The sequence below is a fragment of the Hydra vulgaris genome, chromosome 06 (assembly GCF_038396675.1).
Source record: "Hydra vulgaris chromosome 06, alternate assembly HydraT2T_AEP".
NCBI lineage: Eukaryota > Metazoa > Cnidaria > Hydrozoa > Anthoathecata > Hydridae > Hydra > Hydra vulgaris.
In genome coordinates, this window is record NC_088925.1 from 38,626,460 (window position 1) to 38,645,000 (window position 18,541).

At 27.8% G+C, this 18,541-nt stretch overlaps 1 protein-coding gene across 5 annotated transcripts in view; it reads right to left on the reverse strand.

Moving 5' to 3' along the window:
• Window positions 1-416: 416 nt before the first annotated feature.
• Window positions 417-18,541, reverse strand: part of LOC100203079 (vesicle-associated membrane protein 3) — a 25,916-nt gene continuing 7,791 nt past the window's right edge. For all 5 annotated transcript variants that reach the window (XM_065800068.1, XM_065800069.1, XM_065800067.1 and 2 more), the window contains exons 3-6: window positions 15,586-15,616; window positions 14,482-14,640; window positions 1,347-1,398; window positions 417-1,088 (exon numbers count right to left, since the gene is read on the reverse strand). In XM_065800068.1, the coding sequence (XP_065656140.1) occupies window positions 1,060-1,088; window positions 1,347-1,398; window positions 14,482-14,640; window positions 15,586-15,616 (271 nt within the window). In that variant the 3' untranslated portion in view covers window positions 417-1,059. The remainder of the gene's footprint in view (window positions 1,089-1,346; window positions 1,399-14,481; window positions 14,641-15,585; window positions 15,617-18,541) is intronic.

Here is an 18,541-nt window from a genome sequence, read left to right on the forward strand (position 1 = left end):
CTTATGTGGTTTTTGTAACTTTTTCACACTTATTCCAATGTTTATAAATTTATTCGGCGCACTTATGCCAATGTTTGTAAAATCATTCGGCGCACTTATGCCAATTCTTATAAATTTATTCAGCGCACTTATTCTAATTTTTGTAACTGATTCGCACTTATGACAGTTTGCACTTATGCCAATGTTTGCTAATTCTTATGGCGAACATGTCAGTTCGCACCTGTGGCAGTTTTTGAAACTGCGTCGCACTTATACAAGTTTGCACTTACGCCAGTTCGCATTACGCCATTCTCACTTATGCCAGTTCGCACTTATTCAGTCGTCTTACAATAAACTATTGTTTTCTCATAAGGGATTTGTAGGAGTGGTGGATGAGTAAACGGTATTTTCTACAAAAACTAAGAACAAAATAAAAATTATTTGAGGATATTTTGTTAAACAAAAAAGTGTAACATTAACTTAGCATAAATGTTTAATAAATTACCAAAACCAAAATATTTTCAAAATTTGTCATACAAAAAAACATATAAAAAAAAGTGTTGGCTGAACTTGTTCCAATATCTTTATTAACAATTTCATTCGACTTCTTTTGATAAAGCCTGCTATATTACCGAAAATGTTAATTCCAAATCACCAACAATATGAATATTGAAGCCATAACATGATTCAAAAACATTTAATATGATTTTTTAATCTTAACAAAATATAAAAAAACAAAGAAATTTATACATAAAACTACCGAAGTATCTTAAATGAAATCATAAGTTACGCTTAACACTTTGTTTTCACTTGTTATATTTTATCCTGAAAAAAAGAAAATCTTTGAAAAATAGGAGAACCATCACCATTGATTATTAGTTTTCAATTTTTCTTTTAAACATGATTTCAAATTATCGAAATTTTAACTAGGTTATAGAAGCTCTACAATAAAGAAATCACGAAACTGTATATAAAAATAAATAAATCGATGAAACTTTACTACATTACTACGTCATAAAAAACACGTAAGATCTTGATATGAGCGTGAAAGTCGGACTCAAACTGTTCAATGAAAAGTTTTTAGTTTTTTTTCTCAGTAACGACAATAACTAAAAGGAAAAAAAGGGTTTTTATTGCAGTAACAAAGAATAAATTAAAAAAAAAAAGTAAACTTTAAATAAACAATATACATCAAATTTTAATTTGTCTAAAAATTTATGTAAAATTTATTTGAAGCTTAACAAACCTAAAACCTGTGAGAAAACAATATTATTATAAAAGATAAGTTTGTCTATTAAAGAGAAAAAAAAATTAAATGCACAATTGAAGTTGTAACGTATGCAGAATTATAACTCAAAAAAACTTACTGACAATAATTGCAATAATGACAAGAAGTACAACAATAAGTATGATCCACATCTAAATCAAGATTACTTTTAAGTTAACTTTTCAAATAATCACTTGGATAAAAATTACACAGCGTTTAAGTTATTTAATTATTAATCTAAAAATATTTAATAAATTTATGTAAAATAAAATAAATATAACCCTTTACAGGTCGGTACTTGAATAATTAACAGAAGAAATTTCATCTTTCCTTCAATAGAAACACTTGGTGTATAGAATAAATCTCAGAATATCAAATCACAAAATAAATCTCAGAAATGGCTGAGGTCAGCCATTTCTGAGATCTATTTTGTTGACATATAGCAATTTTCACCGGTTAGAGTAGAAATTAAAGAAAAATTAAAAAAAAATAAATCTTTATTAAACAAGAATTAACAGCCCATAAAAATAAAAAACCATGATTATATGATTTTTTCCTGAAACATGAAAAGTACAAATGTCAATTTTTAACTCATGGCCCAATGAAGGTCCTAATTTTTATGAAACTGATAATTACAATTTCTTCCATTAGTTAAATCAGAATTAGTTAATTTTTGCTTCATTGGTCAGCCTATGGGTCTGTCAACTGGTTTACTTTTCATTATTAAAACATTAGCAATTTGGCTGCTAAATTGAAGAAGATTGAGTTAGTTACCCTTAGGAATATTTAACTGGTTAGCTTGTCTTTTATACAGCAACCAAGCATTTATCTTACATATATCCATGCAATCAACAAGTACGTGGAAGTACTATCTTTTTGTTTTCATGGGTATTAAATATAAGCTAATAAGCATGTCAGCCAAATCAAAACCACCCATTCCAGAATTTTATGCTTTTACAATTTCTGGGCAAGGTACTTGAATGTATTTCTTATTCTTTTGGTTCCATCATTTCAGATTACCAGATATATTAGCTAAACAACACGTTGAGGTGATAAGAATACATTTGTTATCAAACCATCTAAAAAACGAAAGAACCGAGTTCACATCTACTTTATATGGAAAGGATCTTAAACCATGTTTTTTAAAATTTTTCTCAAAAAGTAGTAGGCATTTTGCTATTTGATTTGAACAAATAGTTGCAGTCGTCAATATGCCTTGCTGTTTTAGTTTTAAGCATAAAGAAAGAGTTAAAAAACCAATTGATAAAAACAATTTTTAGTTTAAATTTTTGAGTATTTGCTCAGCCAATCTTAAAACAACATTCTCTGCTGAACAATCTTCTCTCCTGCTGCTTTTAGCCCCACTATATAAAAAAATATTCATAAATTATTCCACTTGACCCAAATTGAACAAACATTTAAAAACCCAATTTGTGAGGCTTTTTCGGATTATATTAGCCAATACAACTAAGTTTCGTTTTAGCAGACATTATTTGCTCATCAATAGAATGTATGGTTCTGGCTTAATTTTGTAACAGTTATCTTGTACCATTTCTAATACTAGTCTGATTTTTAAAAGTTTATCACCCTTATTTTTTGCTTCATCTTTTATGGAATTGTTAACTATATCAAGATATCGTCTTAGAGCTTTATATCTATTATTTGGCATCATCAATAAGAATATAATAATACATCAGCAATAGAACTAATTTTGATTCCATTCATCTAGTACAAAGGGTAATTTAGCAGCCTTACAATAACCATTAACATTAGGGTGGGGCAAATCTGAAAGTTTTTCTATAACAAGCTATTTCTAAGGCAAAATGTGAAGCTGAATTCAAATCTGGAAGTATTATTGGCCTGTGACAGCAGTTTTGGATAGAAATTTGCTTTTTTTTTTCAAAATGGCTGCCAAAAATTGAAAAAATATTTTTCCGCAAATATATGTGTGTAATATATCATTCTATATGTTTTCTTGTGTGCTGGATCCAAAATTACAGAAACTTTTGTGTTAAATAGCATTTAAGATCAGGAACATGTGTTTCCTGTCCATAAGTATCGCAGAAATAAATAGAAAATGTTTAAAACTTAGTAAATGGTTGCAAAGGTAGACATGCAGTTTTGTGTGCTTGTACTTGACTACAAAGGCGCCTATGTGACCAGCAGCACATTCAGTCTGGTATAAATAACCTATCTACATGACCAAATGAAGTGCCTACGTGATTAGCAGCATCTTCATTTTCCTAAAAAGGTCATTGTTTTGACGCAGATTTTACATTTGAGGTCTTGACGCACACCAATCCACCATGCAAAGAACACAGATAGTTCAGTCAAACTAGAAGAGATGCTGTAACTAGCGAAATCGCAGGGGTAGTATACTGAGTAGAACCAATGTTTATTGGTAAATCCAAGTTGCAAACTGGTGCACATTTAATAGGACAGATGATACACCTGTGTTTAGTGAGACTTAGTTCTAAAGTTTTCACATACAATGATGCAAGCAAAATAGTGGCACAGGAACTATCTGACAACTGGATATCGAAGAGCATCTATCCACTGTATCAACAAAACATAGCCAAAAAGATAAGAGAAGAATACCAAACTTTCATGACTGGTTAAAAAACAAAAATTCAAGTTACAAAAAAAGCGAGTCAATGTATAGAGAAAGCTCAAGATTTCACAAGTGTATGACAAGCAGAGCCTATGACATCAGATTAAATGATGTGGCATACCAATGGAAATTGGAAGAGTTGTTCTGCATTAAAATGATAGATAAAGATGAGGCATTATGATAATTGCCATGGAAATTATGATAATTGCCATGGTTCTTACTTGGCAATTCGTACATCGACAGTTTCACGGAAATGGAAAAAACAGGTAAAGAGAGAGAGAGCAGGTAAAGAGGAAAGACATCAGTCAAATGAGAAAAAGTGGAAGGCTATGGAGGAAACCATTAAACAGGAAAAAGCATGCAGAATTCTGAATTAAATGGATGCCCTAAACACGGAACCAACTCGGAAGACCAAGATCAAGACTTCCAATCATGCCAGAAACACGGTCTGCAAGATTGAGAAACAATCCTACTAGTCCAGGAGATATGTTCCCAAGGAATCAGATAAGAACTAGTCAAAAACGTTTGGAACTTATAATAAAATGCACAATCCAGTGCTTATGCGACCACAAAATCAGTCATGGTGATGCAGTTGGTATCATTGTAAAAATGATAACATCATCTTTGGTCAGAAATGGACAATCAATTCAAACTGGCTAGATGAAGATTTGAGTGATTCAGAGTCAGACTTAAATGAACTGGAAAAGAGCGCAATCACTGACAACCTGAAAAGATATCACTCTACTAGAGATCTCATCTACGTTTTCCCCTCTGCAAGGACTATAGATAGATATTTGGAAGACACATCTTACTTCAATCTCTAGATGGAAGCAAATTATCTTCTCACTTATCGCAAATGATGTTGCTACTGTTGGCTTTGATAAACTACCAAAGCTGCCGGCCACAAAATGTTTAAAAAAAAAGAGTCTAGCAAATCACATCATATTCTAATATACAGAATACAAAGGCTGGATGAATCTTAAAAATATTGAACATTGCAGATTTAGAGGATTCAGAGGTTTTGTTTCTAATCCTATTGGGCGAATTGCTGAAATATTGAAAGAGTTTGTAACCAGGAGACAATCAACCCAAGACTTTTTTGAAGCGACTGTGGACAAAAGCTTGAACAAACTTGTACAACTCATATCAGTTTATATACAGAACAACTGGTTCATTCTCTGTTCAGAAGTGTATTCTAAAGTAGGCAAGATGGTTATTTTTACTGCATTGGAATTACTTTGAATTGACAAGAGAAGAATCAACAAACTGAGAAGTACTAAATATGATTCAAGCTGGAGCGGTGTGCAGGAGTTTTTTAAATAAAAATGATCACAACTGATAGAAGCAAGAAGCAATGTCGACTTCTTGCTTCTATCAATATCTTGGCAGAAATTATAGACATATTGATTCGACAGTTAAAAAGAGATTGACTTTTTTTCTCCAGTCATCTATCGAGACATACAGAAAGACTCTGATTTTGAAAGTGAGAGAACAAATGGCAAAACTCCAAAAATGTGGGTCAGAGTTCGCAAAGCTGGACAATCATATAAAAATATGTGGTGGAGCTACATCAAAACAGACCATTTCTAGAAAGAATGTTGTGACATCCAATGCTTACTTGCTGAATCCAGATTTTTTAGAATCAAAAGGAAGCAAAAAGAAGATATGTTGGAAATGAGCAAGGAATTCCTGCGAAGTAAGACAAATCAAGAAGCTAGAAGCTGATTTCTTAGCTACAGTGAAACAGGCTTGCCAACTAGCGGTGATTAAATGTCAAAAAATGAAGATAAAAAAACATGGAAAAACTTGAGCTTCTTGAAAAGTGCAAAGATTACAACAGCCCTACGCCTAAGATATTTTGGAGTTGCTCAAAATGAAACAACTGAATAATGAAATTTTGTACCTAGGACTGACGATAGTGCCTGAAATTTAATTCTGAAAAATTCAAAATGTTGAATTTCACAATTGACCAACTAAGATGTTCGATTGGTAACGCAATAAAACTAGAAAATAAACTTTCAAACAACATTAATACACGTACAAAACATGTGAATATTTGTTCATGTGATTAATGATATTGATTATTAAAGTGGTCAGAGTTTATGACTTTTAAACAGCTTGCAGAATTCTTAGTTCATTCAGTTGATTTGTATACTATAGTATACAAGACAGAACTAATTAAAATAGAAAATGTAACATTTGACATCTAATTAAATAAATTTAAAAAAAATCTAAAGAAGTAATAACAATATAGTTTAATATGTATTACTATTTAATATACAACTGTTTAAAAGACTTAGCGGACTTAACAATGTATTTAAAACTAAATAAGTAACCTCAAGATGGCAGATCAAGGATGGCAACTTTATGTCTAGTCTTTTTCCTAGAGATCACGTGTCCAAAATTTGAAGAAAAAAAAATTACTTCCAGCAAGATTGCAACTAAAGTTTTTAAATACTGTTTAACAGTAATAGTAAAAAAGTTATTTTGTGAAAAAAAATCAGAAATAGCCAACTTCTGTTTTTCAAAAGTCTGTTTTTATTTTGATTTTTTGATTTTTAAACTAAAATTAAAAACTTTTTTCATGTGGTCTTCATAACAATTAAATTTTAATTTCATATTGCAATGCATTTTGGCTGTATTAAGTTTCATTCAAACTAAGATTTTTTGATGAAAATCAAAAAAATTTCAAATAAAAGTGAAAATAAAAGTTTTTTTAAGTTTCTTAACAATAACATGTTTACTAAAATATTTATAATAGTAATTTCTTTCACTTTTCAATTATAATTTAATTTCAATAATAATTTTAATAAAAATAATTTTAAGTTAATAAGTAATTGAATAACTTTAGTAGCACGATTTTTTTAAACAACAAACCAAGTACAAGGGGTAGCACTAGAAAGTTTTTGATTTTAAGGGTTTTATTTTATCTATCTAGTACTAGGTTTCTTAAGAGTTTCTTAAGTTATAAATATAGTAAAAAATAAAATAATAATGATATGGATTTAAACTCCCTGCTACTGGAAGCAGTATAATAAAACTTTATTTATTATAAGATATTTTGGGTTTATTAATACTCACAATAAAACTGACAATATCACATATAGAACAGGATTAATTAGAACTTTTATTTTCGTGCAATTCACTTGATATGGTTGAAATAGTCAAGCATTATCTAAGTATCAGGCTTGAACAGGAATGCAGTGCAATCGCACGCTTTAACTGACTATAATTTTTTTCTTTATAATCTGACCATAGTGGTTTCTTTACAATTTGACCATGGTAGCTTTGATGTTTTAACAATTTAAATGCTATGAAAAAAATTGTTACGTTATAAATAACTTTTAATTGTTGATCTTTTCTAAAGCTTTTATTTTACGCGAAGGTTTTAAACAAAATAAAAAATTAATTATAGTGATCGTTTAAAATAAACGCATTTAGTGTAAACTAACAGATGTTATCTTTAAATTTTTTTTATGTAGGCATATATTTTTTATGATAAATTTAAACGTTTGAAACTATTTTTCTATGTCTTTCTAAAAATATTTTGAAAGATAATTTTTTAAGTTACTTTAAGTTATGAATAAGTTAAATTAAATCTTCCGTTGCACAGCGGGGCAGAAATGCTTCAAAACTGGACATTTGACGAAAATTAAAAAAAGGCATTATGAAGAGCTTTTTGATGGTAATGCATAAAAGTGTCTTTGGTCCTTCTGATCCACGTGCTTTTTTTAAGGAAGGACTGACCTTTAACCCTGTAGAACCCATAATCTAGATCAATTCTTTTGTTTAAAAAAAAACTTGTGCAAGCGAGTTATTAGTACTATTTTGTTTTTATAGTGTTAAAGGTAAAGTTTGTTAAAAGTTCCAAATTTTTTTCAGGACTTCTTCAATTTTAGGTTTGCCGCTATTTTATGGTAATGAAAAAATATTTTTAAAGTGTTTAAAATATACATTAATAGGTCTTTAAAAAAAGTGCATTTTAAATATTTTATTTTATTATTATTATTTTTTAAATGCGTTTTTTGCTTATGTCATCACTTAGATACAGTTTCAAATTTTTTTTTAATGGAATTGGCGACAATTACAGATTGGAAAACTTTTTTTTTCTTCACTTTTGTGTGAATTAGTGGGAATGTGTCAATTACATCAATAGAAACCAGGTAACGAAACCAAATCATGAACACTTAAACTAATGACGTTCTTTTTTTCTTTTTTTTTTGTAACATTTGTTATGAGCAAATTAAGCAAAAAAAACTTTTTGAGTAAGTTTTTTTGAGTGACTTTTTACATTTAATTCAAATTACTGTAATTTATTTTAGTGAATCATTTAGAATACGATTTAATATTATTTATTCATGCAACCTTTTAATTTTTTTCCTTTTTTATATTATCACCTACCAGTTTTTTAAAAAACTTTACTCGAAAGTACTCAAAAATACATTTAAAATGTCAGACACTTGTAAATAAATGTTTAAAAAACTTTGGAGTAACTTTTCCTCAGTCTAACAAGTGCCCTTAAAATAATTATTTAACTTAAAAATCCAAACAAAAACAAAAAAACAAAAAAACAAAAAAAAATGTTCTCTAATTTTAAAGCTATTCTGCCCCACTGTGCGTTGCAATGAAATGATTTGATTACTTTATTTTTTCTGTTTTTATTTTTATAAAGAATTGTTAATAACTTTTTTTTGTAACTTGACTAACTAATCATTACTATTTTAAATAAATTTAGGTATTTTTTTAAACAAATTTTTTTTTTGTAACTTTTTGAAAAAAATTAATGTTTATACAATTTGAAAATAATATAACACTTTTTAATAATTTAAATAAAATTTGTTCATTCATTAAAAATTTGTTAACGTGCATTCATTAAACAATCATTAAAAGTAATTTGTAAAGGCATAACTTTATAAAACATTTAGAAAATAAGTTTTAAAGTAATTCATTTTAAACGCAATTAAAAACGTAATAAAAAGTAATTTTTGCTTTGAGTTTGAGTTTTTTGAGCTTTATTTTAGTGCTTATGCATTTTTTTTTTGTAAGGAATTGTTTTCTTTTTTCACAATTTATTTTTAAATTTTCTTCGTAGTTTAAGTTTAGCTTGCGTTTCTTTTTTTCGTATATTTCTAAAATCATTTCTAAAACATCTACAGTCGTGGTCAAGTTATCAAAAAATTAATCATTTGCATGGCCAGCAATAGCGCTCAATCGCACACCATTCCTGTCCAAGCCTGAAGTATATGTAAAATATTGTTGAAAAAAGACTTGGTTACATCTAAACAGGATGAAACGCCAATTAACAAGAAATATATTTGCAATTTAGATGCTACTGGTCAATTTTGTCTTAACCATGGTCTACTCTACTAAATTATGGTCTACTACTAATCATGGTTTTGTCATAAACATAGACCTTGGAGGATGCAATACTTAATAAGATAAAATTTGATATCGAGGAATTAATTGATGCCTGTGATGATAATAACAATGGAAAGGATGCTTTTAGCAAAGACACCAAAAATCTATATTAATATATCGCTGCTGCAAAACGAGACTTAAGTCCATTTTTGCTGTTCTGAGAAAAAGGCATTTAATGTTTTCAATTCATCACTGTGTTTGATCTTCTTAATTAAACCAAATTGTTTTTAAAATACTTATAGAATATGTTATTATTTTTCATAATACAACAAATAAAAATTTAAGAGAAGCAACAATGCAAGTGGACTTGAGATTATTTCAAAACTACATAAAATATGAAAAAATTCTACAAATTAAATTGTCGCTGCAAAACAAGACCATCTTAAGTCTGTTTTGGCTGATTTTTTCAATTAAATATACATGTTTTCAATTATTTATTATATGTATTAAGTATTTTAAACCAAAAAAGTTTTTTTTGTCAAAAAATGGACTAAAGATAGTTTTGTTTTGCAGCAACAATGTCTCTTAATTATTTTTTTTTGGACATCTTTTTTTTAAATTCACCTCCCCAAGGCCCAGAAGGCCACTACAGACGAGGAGGCTACTTAATTGTGGTTATAACCCTCTCTTAACTCTATAACTTCAAAACACAAACCTTGACGAACAAGGCCGCTGCGCGGAGAAACAAGTTGAGCGCGGTACTACCAGGGACATGGTGAGGATCGATCTCAGAACCTCTTGCATATGAAGCGAGGGCTCTATCACTACACCACTATCACATTTTATTTATTTATTTTGGACATAGATATTTGAATTTTATTCATAGTCGCAAAAGTTGAATCAATTTGGTTCCATATTTTGTGAGATGATTTTTGTGCACCTAAGGAGTATTTTAAACCCAAAAATCAATTTTGCTAAAAACGGATTTAAGATAGTTTTGAATTGCAGAGACGATATAGACTATGATTTACTTAAAATTCTTGTGCAAGTTTGTAAGATACAAAAAAAAAAGATTACTCCTTTTGATAAGTCATTATCAACGCTTGTATTTATGAAATATTATGATAAAAAGTAAAATTTATATTAGGATTTTAAGTATTTAACAAAATTATACCTATTTTAAAAAAATAAAATTTCATTTAAATTAAAAAAATAGTAAAACAGCTGTTAATAGTTGTTTTTAAAATTCTTAAACAGCTGTTTCTTAAAAACCACTGCTTTCTGAAAACACTAAAAGTACCTATTGTTCAAGTCATTATTTACAAAACGTAAAGTAGTTTAAGAACAAGAAAACAGTTGGCAGAAGACAAAAAAGTGTAAATTGTAGAAATTAGGAAAACATTAAGATGGAAGAGAATTTTAAAGCATTGATGTTTAAAGAAAAAAAGCTTTCATGAATTAAAGTTTTTTGATGAGTAGATGCTAATTTTGCAATGAATTAGATATATTGCCATTCATCTAAATAAGAATAACAAAAATATTGCGATAAATATTAGCAATAAACAACTGAGATAAAATTCAACATCCACTACTACCCCCAAAGCTGTCATCGAGTAGAAATCATTTATAGATTGGCTGCACATTCTAAGAGAACAAAAATTGATAACTTTTAAGAGTTGATAATCTTAAATTTAAAAAATTTTAGAGGTAAGATTATCAGGACAATCATTAACAAAGATGAGAAACAACATTGGACCAAAGCTAGAGTCTTGCAGTCCCACAGATGTAAATGGTAATGTAACAGAGTTTTGTTCATCAGGAAGAAAAACGATTAAATAATTTTAAAAATATTAAAGATGCAGATGAAGAAAGCTTAAGAAGAAGAGCAGCATGCCAGACTTCAAAAATTTTTATCAAGAACTTTTAATATATTAAGATTGATTGCTCTTACTTTGACCATTTCATTTGATAGATAACTGAACCTGATACAGTTGCTAATACAGTAATCAAATCAGCAGTAAAACAATAAGATTAAAATCTGTATTGTATGTTAACATTCTGTACTGGTTGTTTGAGAGTTGTCAACTTACTTAGATTTTTTTAAGAAACTTAATATACTTGAAAATGATAGATAATAAAATATTAGAAATTTGTTCTCAAAGACTTTGTTAAGACTGACTGACATGACAAAGACTGATTTGATAATAATTAAAGGGGTCGGAGCAATCATTGAAATTAAAAAAAATAACAACCACAGATTGTCCTTTCCAGTTTAGAATGTATTGGGAGTTCTAGTTTAGGGGAAAGCTTTTGTAGGACTGTGCAATACTGTTGTTCAGAACACAAGTTGTAGAAAAATTTAAGTAAGAAATAATTTCAACAAATAACAATGGTCTTCATAAAAAAAACTTTTTTTTTTGTTGCATGATATAGTTAAACTAATTTTTATGTAATTTTAAACACTGAATCTAAATATAAGCTCTGTTTTTGTTGGCAAGCTCTAGTTTTTTTGCACTAACCGTTTGTGTTAATTTTTAAAAAATATTATTTTTCATAGGTATTTTCATTCAATAGTTATGAAAAAAAAGTAACCATTTCATTGTTTTTTTCAAATTAAATATATATGATGGTTTCTTTAAATCAACATAAGCGCATACATAGTCCCCATTCTGTTATATCTGTGGTTGCTATACACTTGTTCGACAAAAACAGGGTTTCTACTATTGAAAATGAGGCTAAATGTAAGGATTTTAAGGAGATTTAAGGAGATATTTTCCTAATATTTAAGGAGATTTGGTCGCGAACGAAATTTTTTGAAAGAAAAAGTAAGGAGAATTAAGGAGAAAACAGTTACAATAGAAACAGAATCTTATTTTTTTCAATAAATTTTAAATATAAACAGAAAAATTATTATAAATTAATATATTACTTTATATATATATATATAAATATTAATATATATTCGAAATATAGGTTTGCAAACTATCAAAGAACTATATATTTTCTTCTTTATTAACAAGTATAATCCTTCACTTTAACAAAATTTCCTAGATGATTAAAAAATAAAAACAAATAAGGAGAAATTAAGGAGAGCAGTCAAGTTTTACCTTTTTTAAAGGTTATTTAAGAACTTTTAAGGAGGATTTTTTTTTTAAGGATATTTAAGGTTTTTAAGGATGAGTGGGAACCCTGAAAAATGAAATATTACTAATTTTGTAAAACTAGCATACAAATCGTATTTCGATATTAATATTGGTGACCAAGACAAAAAGTGGGCTCTACATACTGTGTGCCATATTTGTGAAGAAAGTCTTCAAGATAGAACAAAAGGAAAACAAAGGAATTTACCTTTTGGAGTCCCCATAGCTTGGAGAGAACCCCTAAACCATGTTAACTGCTATTTTTGTCTTGTTGATACTACTGGTAATTGGCAAAATAAAGAGGCAAAAAATAGCTTATCCCAATACTTCTTCTGCTATTAGACCAACTCAACATTCTGATGAGATTCCTGTTCCAATTTTTAAAGGTTTATTTTTGTCAGATGAGAAGAACTTTTATTAGATTTGGAAGACTTCTCATCTAATACTAAACAATTCAATTTGCCCAGTGTTTTAGTAAGATAGAACTGAATGACTTAATTCAAGATTTATTACTTTCTTATCATGCAGCAGAATTATTAGCGTCTTAATTAAAGGAAAGGAGTTTTCATTGTAAAAGTTTCTTCTTCAAACATTACATTTCTTTCTACTACAAAGTTTCTACAAAAGTTTCTTACAAAAGATAAAACCTTTGTTAACTGTATACAATCCAACAAAATGGAGACTTTTTATTGATAGGTCAAAGCAAAGCCTCAAATGCATTATTTTACACAATGGTAACATTTTTGTTTCCACACCAATTGTCATTCTGCTTATTTGCAAGAGGCTTATTATGACACTAAAATGGTGCTTAACTGGATTAAATACCATAACAACTTGATTATTTGTGTAGATCTAAAATTGTTCAATCTTTTCCTTAGTCAGCAGAAAGGTTTTACAAAATTTTTATGCTATCTCTGTATGTGGGTCAGTTGAGTTAGAAACCAACACTGGATACAAAAACAATGGCCCATTCGCTACAATCTCACAGTGAGCATGCAAAATATTGTGAATGAACCCATTGTTGGTCGAAAGAAAAAAAATAACAACTTGGATTTGAGAAACATTTTGTTAAAGCAACGAAAACATATAGTGATTGTTTTCAGTACATAGCTACAGCATAATTTTATAAACGAAAGAGCAACAAGTTCAAGTTTTTTTCTGATTAAATAGTTTTAATAAAACAATACTATCTGCAATCTTTTTTAAAACTTAAAGTTAAACATTATATCAGGCCTTGTTAAGAAGCATTACGCAGCTCGCATTTTGCCTGCGAAAAGGCGATTTGCCTACGCGCTCAGCAGTTTTGCGCTACGCAAAAACCTTTATCTTTTATTTAAATTATCTTTTGATGTCGTTAACGTGACGTTTATTCAGAAGAAATAAAGTTGTAAGTAAAAGCATTTAACCGCAATTGTAAACTATTAGATTTTTTGTTAAAGAAACAGTTTGTTTAATAATTTTTTTTATTGTTGTTAAAAATTAGTTAAAAAAAATAAAGTGTTTCAAGTTTTATCTTAAGGAATAAATTATATTTATTAATTTCATTTTAGTTAGTTCACGTTTATTTTAATCTGTTTTTTATTTTTGTTTTAATTTTGTAAACAAACTAAATTTTTTAAAACATATTCTAGTATTTCAAAATGAGTTTCAAATTTGTTATTTAGAATTCTTCTAAAAATTTGCAAAATAAAAAAACATATATTGCAAAAAATTAGTAGTTTCCCCTAAAAATCAGATTTGATGTCAGATTTGAATTCAGTGTATTAAAATTATGTAAGATAAGGTGTCAAATTTAATGCAATAAATTTTTTGTAAACCAGTGTAATTGGAATGTTAGGAATTAATTTTAACATTAAAATTTAACTAAGTTATGTAAAAAATGTAACAAAAACAAATGCTAAATAAATAAAATAACAAGCAAAAAAATGTTATTGAGTTAATTAACAAATTAACTCAATATCCAGTCTATGCAAATTAGATATTTTGTTATTAAAAACAATTAATAATGTGAGATTTTACATTTAAAAAGTTGTGCATTATTTTAAAAGCTAATGGCTGATCTCTCACTGTTTTTGAACAAACAAGAAAAGAAAAAAAAAATGACAAAATAAATATGAAGTATTTACCTTGCAATTCTGCCACCACATCTTTCTTTTCAGCTTCCCAGCAGCTGTCTCGAATTGAGAGGCTCCTGCTTGGAGATTTTCTGCGCGATTATCTAGTTCTGATAACTTGGCATCTCTCTCAAGCACCTTATCCATATTTTGTCGCATAATGTCTACAACCTTATTAAGATTAATTTAACTTTAACAAAGTTTTAACAATTTATTTCATTACATATATTTTATATGACCAATCTACAGACAAGCTCTATATGTATATGGATGAATAAATATATCTATATGAACCAATTCTACATGTATAGGTATACATATTTTTGAAAAATATAAAGCTAAAGATATACTAATTCTATCATATGCACACACATATATATATATATATATATATATATATATATATATATATATATATATATATATATATATATATATATATATATATATATATAATATATATATATATATATATATATATATGAAGACCTCAGTGGAAAAACCGGCGTTGTCACATTTAAAAAGTATTGAGAAAGTATTTATTGATCATTAATAAAAGTCTTTATTTAAAGCAAATGAAACTAAGCAATTTAAAAAAATTTATATTATAATTATTTTATTTAAAATTTATTCAAAACAAAACATTTTGTAATTTTTTATACAAAAATTTTTTTCTCTTTGCTTTAAATAAAGACATTTATTAATGATCAACAAATACTTTCTCAATACTTTTTAAATGTGACAACGCCGGTTTTTCCACTGAGGTCTTCATATATATATATATACGCACATGTATATTCAGTGTTGCACTTATGCTCATTAAATATGTAATGTGTTAGTATTAGTTAATATACATATGGTTTGATTGGAGATACAGAAGAACTAACACTAAGAATTCAGTGCTAAAAAGATGGAAAGCGAAAAGAGTAAGGGTAAAATGAACAAAACAAAAGTTATACCTCTAAATTCCACACAATGTATAATCTTGCTCTATTCTTTATAAATCTTATTGAGTGAGCAAGAAAAATTAGGAAGTGGTCATGTGGAGTGTGTAAGAAGGGAACTATTTCAAATTGCATTTATAAAAAAGTGGACATAAAAGCTTTTAAATCTTACCTGATCAACTTGCTTTTGAGTACTAGCCAGCCTTTATAAAACAAATACATAATAATAATACTGCAAAACTAGTAAAAAAATTTATTAAGGTTATTTAAAAATGTTACTAAATTTTGTTAACTCACTTATTAATTCATTTCAAGAAATAATAAGGAATATAATGCTAAATGTAAGACTGAGTCATTTACTGAGTATTTAAATTTATAATCTATTTATAATTTAAAAAATTTGAAACAAATATTTTCTAATGTTTAGATAAGTAAATAAATTGATAAAATAATACTTTTTAATAATAAAGTAATCAAATAAACAAATAAATTCTTATGTTTAAATAAGTAAATAAACAAATAAATTTTAATGTCTAAATGTAAATAAAAGTAAATAAAACCTTAAAAAAAAAAGATCATTTAAAAGGATTTGAAGCTACATCCAATACCGAACTTAGAGTTGAACCTTGAATATATAACATTACATTGCTACAATGTGCTACACTAACTTTTTAATATGTGAAAAATTATTAGCTTTAAAAAATTAACAAAATATTATGTGTGGCCAGCTTAAAAATCTTAATTTTTTTTTCTTATCAGTAGTCCATAAACTTATTTATATTTTTAGAGCTCCTGGATACCAAAAACTAGGATGAAGTAATCTTTTTGTGACTTTCAAATCCGGAGTCCTTTTTGGGACTCTGCATCCCTGGACACTAATATTCTAAAGTCTCCAGATACAATTCAAAAAACTGTAAATGAATATGCAGAGACAAATATGCTAAAAAATTATAGCTGAACTAAATCATACACAATATTAATTCAATATCATTGAAAATCTAGCAATAGAAAGTTAACAGTCTTCAAATCCAACTCAAAAAATTTGGTGTTATTTTAGATCAAGTATTTAATTTTTTTGAATTAAAATCTTTATTACAAAATAAGTCTTTATAGACCTGAAGGAAAAATAATTAAAAATAGGATTAAATGACAAAAAATAAATAAAAAAATTTTCATAGGTAAAAACTTAATGATTAAAAAAAAAGATGAGGCAGAAAATGACTTTACAATCATTATCCTGATTTTGTACCTTGGCTGATTTTGCTTAAGTTAAAGGATTGATGCGTTTTATAATAGGATGTTAAGCGATCAAATTATATCAACAATATTGTGCAGTGATTGGTGGTCTATTATTAACCCAAGAAACAAGAAATCAGTTGAGAGAAAATTACCTGCAGGATTTTGCAAATTTATTTCTACTATAATATGATTATGTCTTCAGAAACGTTGGTTATAATAGTTTATAAAATTATAATATCTTTAAAAAACTCAATAAAACCCAGATTGCCCAGGTTTTATTGGGTTTTTTTAGGCGGGTTTTATTGAGCTTTATTAGGCAGGGTTTTTTAATGCCAATCCTGGAATTATGTGAAAAATTTTCATTAATTTTAGAGACTTAAATTTGTTGAAGTATCTTACTAGCAATGTTGGAGCATTAGAAAAAACAGAAAAGATATTGTAAATTTTGTAAGGAAAAAAATAACATTTGCAAGTTTAAAATTTCATTACAGATATTTGAAAATTACATACGACATGTTCAAAATTACATACATCTCATGTTTGTGCTAACAAGTGTCAAATCAGAAGACGCCTTATCGGTCGCTAGCTTTATCACCACAAAATAAGATCACAACTAAGTAATGGGAGCGCAGATGGTTTATGCTTCCTGTGAGCATATTTTTAAAAGGATGATGCAATAAAACCTAATTGACTTATCCTTATATCATTTCTTTATAAATTGAGTTATAAAATTTTTGTGGCTTATTTATATTATATAATAGTAGTAGTATAAACTATAAGTAATAAAAGTGCTTTGAATTTTACAATTTTCTGAACTTTTTTTTTAAATAAAATAATATTCTTTTTATAACAATTTCGAAAAATGTGCAAGATTAATCATAATTTAACATAATCTGGAACAGGAATTTTTTTTACTGAGTTACAGATAAAGGAAAATTTCAGTAATTTTGAAATACCTAGTAATAAAATCAGATCCATGTATTAGAGATGGAATAGGAGACTTACCTTAGTTAATGACATTGTTAAAAATTTTCCAAAAGTCTATAGAACCTAATTTCTGAAATAAAACACAATATTTAGTAAACTGAAATTAATGGCGCTTAGCATTAGGTATCATTTTTTACATTAATTTCTTATAAAAAAAAAAAAAAAAAGAATTTTTGTTCTCAAAAGAATTATTCTTGTGAAAAAGATAAAAAAAAAATGATTATGATTAAAAATAGCAGTTGTACAAGGTGAAAACTATGAATGGTGAATGGATCTTTAATTGAAACTGTAGAAAAGGAATAAAAGCTTCTATGCCAGTCAAAAACCAGGATTTTATATAGGAGGCACAATTACTGATGGAGAGATGAAAGACATCAGTCAAGGATCATCACAAAGAATACCACAAGGATCCCAGTCAGCTTTAAAGTAGTAGTAAGAAGCAGAATAGTAAGGTAAGTCTAAAGAAGATTGGATAAAGTTTTAAAGAGATCAGAGCATGCTACCTAAAACTACCTAAAGAGAACAAGGAGAGCACAGGCTCAGAGACCAGACACAAATCGAGAAATGATTAAGGTGAGTAATAAGAGTTGTCTGGAAAACAAGTCTTAAATTTAACAATCTGAATAAGAAATTGAGAAATTGAGAGATAGAGAAATACAAAGGTTTTGAGCTTTTAAACCAGCAGGATCAGTGGTGTTAGAGCTAAGCTATTTAGCATGAGGAGCATTTAAATCACCAATAACAACATTAGTTTAAGGTTAATGAGAAAGGGCTTTGTCAATTTTATTAGAGACAAGATTACAAAGAGTTTTGAGGAGAAAAAGAACAATAAAGAACAAATAAAAATGTGATTACGTAAAAGGTGATAAAACCACTCGACCACGCCGACATGTTGACTATCG